At 43.7% G+C, this 10557-nt stretch overlaps 1 protein-coding gene and 1 long non-coding RNA gene across 6 annotated transcripts; one reads left to right on the top strand and one right to left on the bottom strand.

Annotated features, from left to right (window-relative positions):
* Positions 1-52: 52 nt before the first annotated feature.
* Positions 53-1087, top strand: LOC123743432 (uncharacterized). 2 transcript variants are annotated; one of them, XR_006770210.1, is made up of 3 exons: positions 53-151; positions 507-646; positions 766-1087. It is a non-coding gene; the product is annotated as an uncharacterized lncRNA (long non-coding RNA). The 2 variants fall into 2 exon arrangements; XR_006770211.1 differs by having other exon boundaries at positions 92-107.
* A 1745-nt stretch (positions 1088-2832) lies between these two features.
* Positions 2833-10471, bottom strand: LOC106599495 (ubiquitin carboxyl-terminal hydrolase 37-like). Of its 4 annotated transcripts, XM_045720367.1 has the most exons (16): positions 10256-10471; positions 9385-9950; positions 9191-9276; positions 9049-9091; positions 8752-8871; positions 8436-8567; positions 5439-5577; positions 5175-5311; positions 4906-4999; positions 4729-4808; positions 4256-4393; positions 4079-4152; positions 3851-3918; positions 3625-3694; positions 3414-3552; positions 2833-3197 (listed from the first exon to the last, which is right to left on the bottom strand). In XM_045720367.1, exons 1-16 carry the CDS (start codon positions 10280-10282, stop codon positions 3161-3163), a joined length of 1950 nt encoding a protein of 649 aa, XP_045576323.1. In that variant the 5' UTR covers positions 10283-10471; the 3' UTR covers positions 2833-3160. The 4 variants fall into 4 exon arrangements, 3 of the variants coding, with proteins under 3 accessions (XP_045576323.1, XP_045576322.1, XP_045576324.1); XM_045720366.1 differs by having other exon boundaries at positions 3414-3694; XR_006770202.1 differs by lacking the exon at positions 3851-3918 and having other exon boundaries at positions 2933-3197; positions 10256-10470.
* Positions 10472-10557: the final 86 nt, after the last annotated feature.

The following is a 10557-nucleotide window of genomic DNA, read 5'->3' as shown; positions in this document are numbered from 1 at the left end:
CTTGCTCAGACTCAATAATTGAATAACCTAATATCCAACGTTCCGACCGACAAGCTGTCTTCATCATTGTATGTTAGGAGGACCTCTGACCGTACCGCATTGAAAAGGTGCCACTCTGCCTAGTGACTGTAAACTAAACAAAAATACTAACGTTAGTACATTTGTTGTATATTTGCTAGATAGCCATATTTGCTAGACAGCCATATTTGCTAGACAGCCATTTGTTGTATATTAGCTTGACAGCCATATTACTAGCTAGCTAGCTAACTACGTTATCTATTTTAGTCTATGCAAGTCTAGTTGGACGATTAATCAGCAATATTCTAGCAGACCTTTACTAGCTAGGTCATAACGAGTGAAAATGGCTAGCTAGCTACATCATGTAAGGTAAACCGCAATGTAAAAAGTTGGGCAATTCAAACAGTCAGTGTTAGCGAGCAACTTTTTGGTTGCACTGTGTTTAACAATTAAAGCAAGGCTGAACAGCTTATTTTTGGTTTCAACAGGTGAAGGTACTGAAGGAGAAGATAACTTCCCAGTGTCTGGACAGAAGCTCATATATGCTGGCAAAATCCTGCAAGATGACACACCTATTAAAGACTACAAAATTGACGAGAAGAATTTCGTTGTAGTTATGGTATCGAAGGTACATTTCCCTAATCCATTTTACTTGGACTCATAATGAGCTGCACCCACCTGTTTTGGGTTACATGATTGTCTGCATAGATGACAGTAACAGCCTGTTTATATCTCCTCTGGAACTAGGCAAAGTCTGCCACAGCTGCTTCAACACCTTCCTCAGAGGCACCCAAGGCCCCTGTCCAGGACTCTGGGTCGTCTGCGGGCCGGCCCCTGCAGCCATCCCTATCCCCCCAGAGGAGCCCACACCTCCAGTCGCAGAGCCCCCAGCTCTGATGTCCTCTTAGTCTTTCCCACAGTAGTTGTGGGTCAAGACTGTCTTCCAAACTGATCTGTGATGTATGGTCTGTTACATTGCCATTCATTGTTCCATTACTTTATTGTATTTGTGGTTACATTCAAATCCTGAGGGAGTGCGTAGATAGACTGTGCACAGACACACAATATTGTTTTAATATTATTAACTTTTTCCACTTTTTACTCAACATGAATGAATGATAGAGATTGCCTCTTATACAGTGCATTCGGAACGTATTCACACCCATTGACTTTTTCCACATTTTGTTACGTTACAGCCTTATTCAAAAAGGATTTTAAAAAATTACAAATCCTCATCAATCTACACACAATACCCCATAATGACAAAGTGAAGACAGGTTTTTAGACATTCTAGCAAATGTATACAAAATAAAAAACAGAAATACTTGTACATCATTGTACATGATTTGGAAAGGCACACCTGTCTATATAAGGTCCCGCAGTTGACAGTGCATGTCAGAACAAAAACCAAGCCATGAGGTCGAAGGAATTGTCCTCCATCATTCCTAAATGGAAGAAGTTTGGAACCTCAAAGACTCCTAGAGCTGGCTGCCTGGCCAAACTGAGCAATCAGGTGAGAAAGGCCTTGGTCAGGGAGGTGAACAAGAACCTGATGGTCACTCTGACAGAGCTCCAGAGTTCCTCTGTGGAGATTGGAGAACCCTCCAGAAGGACAACCATCTCTGCAGCACTCCACCAATCAGGTCTTTCTGGTAGAGTGGCCAGACGGAAGCCACTTCTCAGCAAAAGGCATATGACAGCACGCTTGGAGTTTGCCAAAAGCCACCTAAAGACTCTCAGACCATGAGAAACAAGATTGAACTCCTTGGCCTGAATGCCAAGCGTCACATCTGGAGGAAACCTGGCACCATTTCTACGGTGAAGTATGGTGGTGGCAGCATCGTGCTGTGGGGATGTTTTTCAGCAGCAGGGACTGGGAGACTAGTCAGAATCGAGGGAAAGATGAACGGCACAAAGTACAGAGAGATGCTTGTTGAAAACCAACTCCAGAGCGTTCAGGATCTCAGACTGGGGCGAAGGGGTCAACTTCCAACAAGACAACGACCATAAGCACACAGCCAAGACAACGCAGGGGTGGCTTGGGGACAAGTCTCTGAGTGGCCCAGCCAGAGCCCAGACTTTAACCTGATTGAACATCTCTGGAGACCTGAAAATAGCTGTGCAGCGATTCTCCCCATCCAACCTGACAGAGCTTGAGAGGATCTGCAGAGAAGAATGGGAGAAACTCCCCAAATACAGGTGTGCTAAGCTTGTAGCGTCATACCCAAGAAGACTCGAGGGTGTAATCGCTGCCAAAGGTGCTTCAACAAAGTACTGAGTAAAGGGTCTGAATACTTATGTAAATGTGATAGTTAAGCTTTTTGTTTTCTTTATAAATTTGCAAAAAATTCTAAAAACCTGTTTTTGCTGTCATTATGGGGTAGATTGATGAGAAGAAGAAAAACAATTTAATCCATTTTAGAATAAGGCTGTAACTTAACAAAATGTGGAAAAAGTCAAGGGGTCTGAATACTTTCTGAATGCACTGTAGGTGCAGTTATTAACTACCATGTACAGTAAAGGAAAATGAATTGCACTAGGTAGGTGAGATGTTTTATATTTATATAAACAGTGGATAGCCTACAGTGGTGTAGGCTGTTTCTTCTGGTGGTCTAGGGCAGCCTGATGGTGGTCTAGGGCAGGTTGATGGTGGTCTAAGGCAGCTTGATGGTGGTCTAGGGCAGCTTGATGGTGGTCTAGGGCAGCTTGATGGTGGTCTAGGGCAGCTTGATGGTGGTCTAAGGCAGCTTGATGGTGGTCTAGGGCAGCTTGATGGTGGTCTAGGGCAGCTTGATGGTGGTCTAGGGCAGCTTGATGGTGGTCTAGGGCAGCTTGATGGTGGTCTAGGGCAGCTTGATGGTGGTCTAGGGCAGCCTGATGGTGGTCTAGGGCAGCTTGATGGTGGTCTAGGGCAGCTTGATGGTGGTCTAGGGCAGCTTGATGGTGGTCTAGGGCAGCTTGATGGTGGTCTAGGGCAGCTTGATGGTGGTCTAGGGCAGCTTGATGGTGGTCTAGGGCAGCTTGATGGTGGTCTAGGGCATCCTAATTCGATGAATCTGATGTTTCTTGGTGTGCGGTAGGTGCTACTCCAGGTGGTCCCTGAGCGCTGTGCCCCTAACGATGGGTTCTCCTGGTGCTTCTCCTAGTAGTGAGGGGCCTGGTCTCCTTCACCTGCTCCACTACAATGAGAAATGACAGGGAGATCTTACATGTACATACAATGTCTGGAAAATAACACATACAGAGGGATTACACGTTAAAGGGATAACTCTTAATGCGTGGTCAATTAATCATCTTTCTAGCTTTGGTGAACACTTTTTTTTTTCTTGATGACTCATTGTCGTGATTGACTCCATTTGTGGCATTCTTCTCAAATGTGTGGGCTAGAGCCTTACCTGCAGACATAGAACAGGATGTAGGCAGTCTGTGCCGTTGCCCTCAGCACAGTGGCCTCATCTGTCCTCAAGACATGTGCGTCATCCAGGCAGAGCCACCCACTGCCACGGCTGTCCAAAACATCACTGATGTAGTGGCCTAGGGAACAAGGGAAACAGAATAGAGTGTACATTAAGCTTTCAGAATTGTGTGTGCGTGCGTGCATTTTACCTGTACACATGTTGTCTCCCAGATGTGAGATCACACTTGACAATTTGTAGATATTGTCTGGCTGGTGTCTCTGTAAGGAAACACATTTAATAATAGGATTGTTATTTTGTCTACAGGATAGGGGTGCCTTCTATAACTGCCTTATCTTGATCCGCCCACTATCTCTCTCTCTATTTCTCTCTCTCTCTCTATTTCTCTCTCTCTCTCTCTCTCTCTCTCTCCTCACCACAGCGGCTGCCTGCTGCTCTTTCTCACTAACAGCTGGTTTCTCTAGCTGGTCAGAGGAATTTGAAGCTGGTGGGGGTATATCAAATATAGTGTAAATGCAAACCAGAAAGTGAAGTGGAAACCTATCAACAAATATACTCTTAACTTCAGCTTCTGACTTGCTTTCCTCAATAGTCCTGTTTCATGAGAGGGTGTTCTGCATGATGTCAGTAACACAATGTCCTACCTGGTCTATCAAGGGTGCCTTTCGGGGAGTTTGCAGGTGTGTTGTCCATGTTGTTTTTCCCCATGGAGCTTGCCCTGTGTAAATTGATGGCATTGAAAAGAAATATCTAGTGTGTGAAAATCATGGTGTGTGTTGGCTACCCAATGTGCAATGTCCCCAAACAGAGTCTAAACCAACCTGGCTCCATGCTGGACAGGGGCTGTCGCCCCACATACGGCTGGGAGGGTCAGTTCTGCAGGGATGGATATGGGATCATCCACCTTCTCTGGCTCCCAGTTGCCTGCAGTAAACCGCTTGATATGAAGCATTAGGACCCTGCTCAGAGACAGGCATTCACACACACAGACAGACGGACAGAGGCAGACAGAGGCAGGCAGAGGCAGGCAGGCATTCACATAAACAGACGACCAGGCAGGCATTCACATAAACAGACGACCAGGCAGGCATTCACAAACAGACGACCAGGCAGGCATTCACATACACAGACGACCAGGCAGGCATTCACATACACAGACGACCAGGCAGGCATTCACATACACAGACGACCAGGCAGGCATTCACACAGACAAAGGCATCAGTCTTGTACTCAAATCAATAACCCAGTTTGGTGAGTTAGATCAGGACTGTCAATTGTAATCTGAGGGACTCACCGGGGCAGCGTGAGGAAGTGCCTAGTCACAGATGCCATGCTGCCTGAGCACACCCTGCATGCACACTCTAATGCAGATGGCTAGGTAACAAAGCATAGCAATACAATTATGAACATGACATTAATGATAGTGTTCCTTGACATACTCACTAACTCTTGGTTGAAGCTAAGTGCTGACCTTAAAGTAGAGGTCCAGGCTGTGTGTCAGGTCTTGGCTCAGGTTCAGTGACAGGTGATTGTAATCCTCCTGACCATACACTATAACTCCACAGCTTCAGAGGTACGGAGAGAAATGCATCAGCTCTCCAACACAAACCTTTTGATCCCTCTACACACTAACTATCTTAATGCTTTACCTCTGTATCCTGCATGTTATGCTGACATTAAACCTCCTCACAAATGTGATGAAGACATCAAGGTACACCATATACAAATGACAGCTGTTACCTGGTGCAGGTACGGAAAGTCTTCAGCTTGAATTCTAACTGCTTCACGGGGCAGGTGTATGGCTCTGGGGAGCCCTTTAATGCCATACCCTCCTCCTTCAGCTGAAAGAGGAGGAGCAACACACATTCATGGGCATCCTAAGAGAAGAATGGGAAAGAAACAGAAAATACATCAACAACTACAACTGAAACAGAGCTAAGGAAAAAGATTGTCACGTGTCCCAGGTTTATTGTTAAGTGAGTCTTTTAGCATATAATATCTTACCTGTTCACCGTCGTCCTCATAGTCCTCATTGACAACGGAGAGACAGCGCTTGACTGTTTGAAGGATTTTCATCTTTTCCTTTTTCTTAGCATTGACAGTGCCTCCAGAAAGCCTTGCCTGATGTAACTCGGCAAAGCAGCTGTGGAGGGAGACAAAGAGCATGCATTCAGGTTTCACTCTCTCACTTTGGCCACAGATTAACTCTGTGCTTCTACTTTAGCCTCTGATCAAATATGATTCAACTGATTCCTGATTGTGACAGGAAATCATCTCTGGTGTTAATCAGTAGCTGAGTTGGGTGTGGTTTTATCTTAAAAATCATATGAGGCACTAAGAGTGTACAAAAGACAGTATGTATACATACATACATACATACAGTACACTGAACAAAAATATAAATGCAACATGTGAAGTGTTGGTCCCATGTTTCATGAGCTGAAATAAAAGATCCCAGAAATGTTCCATATGTACAAAAAGCTTATTTCTCTCAAATTCTGTGCACAAATTTGTTAACCTCTATGGGCTATGTCCCACCCCTGATACACCCTATCAACAACAGGTGAAATATCAAGAGCGCCAAATTTGAAAACAATTAAATGTCATAATTCAAATTTCTCAAACATACAACTATCTTACACCCTTTGAAAGATAAACATCTCCTTAATCTAACCACGTTGTCCGATTCCAAAAAGGCTTTACGGCGAAAGCATAAAGTTAGATTATGTTAGGAGAGTACATTGACAATAGCTGTGTGTAATGTTTTGTCAATTCAAAGACAGGCGTCACCAAAAGCAGAAAACCAGCTAAAATTATGCACTAACCTTTGACAATCTCCATCAGATGACACTCCTAGGACATTATGTTAGACAATACATGCATTTTTTGTTCTATCAAGTTCATATTTATATCCAAAAACAGCGTTTTACTATGGCGTTGATGTTGAGGAAATCGTTTCCCTCCAATAACCGCCAGTCAATCAGCACAACAAATTAAATAATTACTATTCGAAAAAATTGGTAAAATATTATATTGTCATTCAAAGAATTATAGATTTACATCTCTTGAACGCAACCGGATTGCCAGATTTAAAAATAACCTTACTGGGAAACCACACTTTGCAATAATCTGAGCACTGCGCCCAGAGAAATACGCTTTGCGATACAAACTAACCGCCATGTTGGAGAGATCTAAAATCGAAAATACTATGTAAATAATTAATTACCTTTGATTCTCTTCATCAGATGTCACTTCCAGGAATCCCAGGTCCATAACAAATGTAGTTTTGTTCGAAAAAACTCATAATTTATGTTCAAAAAGCTCCGTGTTGTTAGCACATGATCTATGCCCTCCGGACTTGTCTTCATAAACGAGGGGGGAAAAATATTTACGTTCGTTCAAACATGTCAAACGTTGTATAGCATAAATCATTAGTGCCTTTTTTAACCAGAACATGAATAATATTCAAGGCGGACGATTGCATTCTCTTTTAAAACGCATTGGAACGAGAGTACCCAACACGAACTCGCGCGCCAGAGTCTAATCGGCCACCACCGTTCCAAGGCTCTTGTTCGGTCAGATCTCACAGTATAAGACTCAAAACACTTTGTAAAGACTGGTGACATCTGGTGGAAGCCATAGGAAGTGCTCAAAGATTAATAAGCCCCTGTGTGTTTCAATGGCATAGGCTTAAAGGTAATTCAACACATCAGGTATCCACTTCCTGTCAGAATTTGTCTCAGGGTTTTGACTGCCATATGAGTTCTGTTATACTTACAGACACCATTCAAACAGTTTTAGAAAATTCGGAGTGTTTTCTATCCAAACCTGAACAATAATATGCATATTCTAGCTTCTGAGTTGGTGTAGGAGGCAGTTAAAAATGGGCACATATTTTTTTCAAAATTCTCAATACTGCCCCCTAGCCCCAATTAACATCCCTGTTAGTGAGCATTTATCCTTTGCCAAGATAATCCATCCACCTGACAGGTGGTATATCAATAAGCTGATTAAACAGCATGATCATCACACAGGTACACAGGTAAACCTTGTGCTGAGGACAATAAAAGGCCACTCTAAAATGTGCAGTTTTGTTACACAACACAATACCACAGATGTCACAGGTTTTGAGGGAGTGTGCAATTGGCATGCTGACAGCAGGAATGTCCACCAGAGCTGTTGCCAGAGAATTGAATGTTAATTTCTATACCATAAGCCATCTCCAACATTGTTTTAGAGAATTTGGCAGTACGTCCAACCGCAGACCACGTGTAACCACACAAGCCCAGGACCTCCACATCCAGCTTCTTCACCTGCGGCATCGTCTGAGGGGGTGCTGAGGAGTATTTCTGTCTGTAATAAAGCCCTTTTGTGGGGGAAATCTCATTCTGATCGGCTGGGCCTAACTCCCCAGTGGTTGGGCCTACGCCCTCCCAGCCCCACCCATGGCTGTGCCCTTGCTCAGTCGTGAAATCCATAGATTATGGCCTAATGAACTTATTTCAATAGACTAATTTCCTTATATGAATTGTAACTGAGTAAAATCTTTGAAATTGTTGCATGTTACATTTATATATTTGTTTAGGATAGATAGATAGATAGATAGATAGATAGATAGATAGATAGATAGATAGATAGATAGATAGATAGATACATAGATACATACATACATACATACATACATACATACATACATACATACATACATACTGTACATACATACTGTACATACATACCACAGGAGGTTGATGGCACCTTAATTGGTAATGGCTGGAGCGGAATCAGTGGAATGCTATCAAATACATCAAACATATGGTTTCTATGTGTTTGATGCCATTCCATTTGCTCCATTACAGACATCATTACGAGCCGTCGTCCCCTCAGCAGCCTCCACTGACACATACATTGAGGCGGGACTTGTGTACTGTAACTATAAGCGTCTAGATGGGTGGGTCAGTGTGTGTACAGGTGGGACAGGAGAGTGAAAGCGAGGCTGTATACCATAGCAGTTTAGAGGAGGGGGAGAAACTCCAGGTGTCCTGTTGTCTCAGGATGTCTCTGCAAAATGCTGGCAGCCCCAGCAGGCACTGCAGAGCAGAGTTCATGAAGCAGGTGTTGCCAATATTAGGCAACCTGTGGGAAAGAAGCCATCAGTTACACACTAATATCTGAACAGTGGACCAAAGGTAAACTAATGAATGGATTTGTAAGGCATGAACGCAAGATAACTCTGAATACCACACAGAATTATTTAAAACAAAAAGCAGAGCTCAGAGATAAGAGTAGGTGTGTGTGTGTAGATGTGTGTGTGTTTTACCCGAGGAGCTTGGTGTTGTCTTCGCCCTCGCCTGTGCAGCTCTGCTCCCCCAGCTGGGTGCTACTCTTGCTGAACAGGTTTGGGAGGCGAGCCATGGCTTCCCGAGGTCTGACCAATGGCCTGGAGGAAGAGAGACTGGTTAGAGGCCTCAGTAGCAGTAGCTCGACACCAATCGGTCTGTTTGAACACTGTTTTAATGTACAAGCATACAGATATTCCTTACCATGTCATGGTGTGAGTGACCACTCTTATGTAGAGTCGAGTGAGATGAAGGTGGCTATTGTCTACAGTACTTACCTCTCCAAGGAGACAGAGGAATCCCTCAGGTCAATGGAGGCCTCTGCAGAGAGAGACCGAGAGACGGACAGCGGTAAGAAAGAAGCTTTGTCAAAGATGAATTGAGAAAAATAGCACCAACAAATGGCACCCGTTTACAGACCTGCGATGCCAGCAAATCGGGGTACCATTCTCTTTGTCTGTGGAACAAATGCCCCCACCTCTTTGACCTCAGAGCTCATAAGATCTCTGTAAAGACACACAGACATATGCATTAGGTTAGCTATATTATATTGGCTTTTTCATTTCAATTCAATGGTGTTGGTTGGCATGAAATTTGATATCAGGCTGCAGTACCTGGCAGTCTCACTGTCTTTGTTGGTCTCTCCATGGTGGTCCACGGGGTTTGGAGAGGAGGACTGGGGGGCAGGGGAGGAGACGTGGGTTGTGGAGGAAGGGCAGGCAGGACTGGGGGGAGTGGCAGAGGAGGATGGCTGAGTTGAGACAGCCAGGGAAACAGAGGAAGCACTAAAAGGGGAGGAGGTCTGTGATCCTTCCTCTGAAGAAGAAGAAGAAGAGACAGATGACATGTGGAGAGAGGAGAGGGAAGAGAGGCTGAAGAACTTGGAGAGAGTGGAAGGGGATCTGGCAGGGGATCCAGGGGTGAGGGGGGATGCAGCGCCGATTGGTGTTCGGCCAGACAAGGGGTCGAGGGGTGTCAGAGATGTTGTAGACGGTTTCAAATGGAAAGAAGAGACAAAGGAAGAATCAAGTTGGTGGTGATCCTTTACGTTCTTCTTCTCCCGGTTTTTCCAAACTGACGCAGTTACCATGCTGGCATCCAATGACGTCAGTTTGGGTGGGATTGGGAACGGCGATGGACAGCGGCTCCCAATCCCGAGGCGAACTCTGCACTTCTTTTTCTGTTTGGAGAAACATTATATAGCTAATATAGTACATAACAAATCAAATAAAAAGATCTTACTTGCTTCACAACAGACCTTGTTATATTTGAACTAGCAGCAAAGGTCACACCCAAACCACATGATCTGACCATAAAATAAAGAACTTGTCGCCCATTGTAACCATAGTTATACCCTCTGTCCCAAATCCTGCCATATGGGACACATAAATAGACAATGAAACAACTAGGAATAGCAGAAAAGAATAGAATATACTCTAAATTGTAACAGAATTAGATCAATTCTAGCCCAGACTAAACATATACCTTTTTACAGCAACACAAACATCCCATTTCAGTGTATTTGTAGACTATGCCTTATTTTGCAGAACATCAAAATATGTTGCCTATTTAACATTGTGATGTCATAACCAAATTATGATGCGCTTGACTACGCGTTACCAGCGTAAATAGCCAACAAATCACACAAACCAAAATGTTGAAAAATAATTTACAAAATGAATTGATCGTGTATTCAGAGTTGTTCCTATTTCATAAAATATACAAAATAACTAGGTTCTTGCCAATAAACCTGTTTTTTATTGAGAAAACATTTGTCTTCTCTTTCT

The sequence above is a fragment of the Salmo salar genome, chromosome ssa06 (assembly GCF_905237065.1).
Source record: "Salmo salar chromosome ssa06, Ssal_v3.1, whole genome shotgun sequence".
NCBI classification, from domain to species: Eukaryota; Metazoa; Chordata; class Actinopteri; order Salmoniformes; family Salmonidae; genus Salmo; species Salmo salar.
Note: the sequence above shows the minus strand (reverse complement) of the source record. Positions and strands in the feature narration are given on the sequence as shown.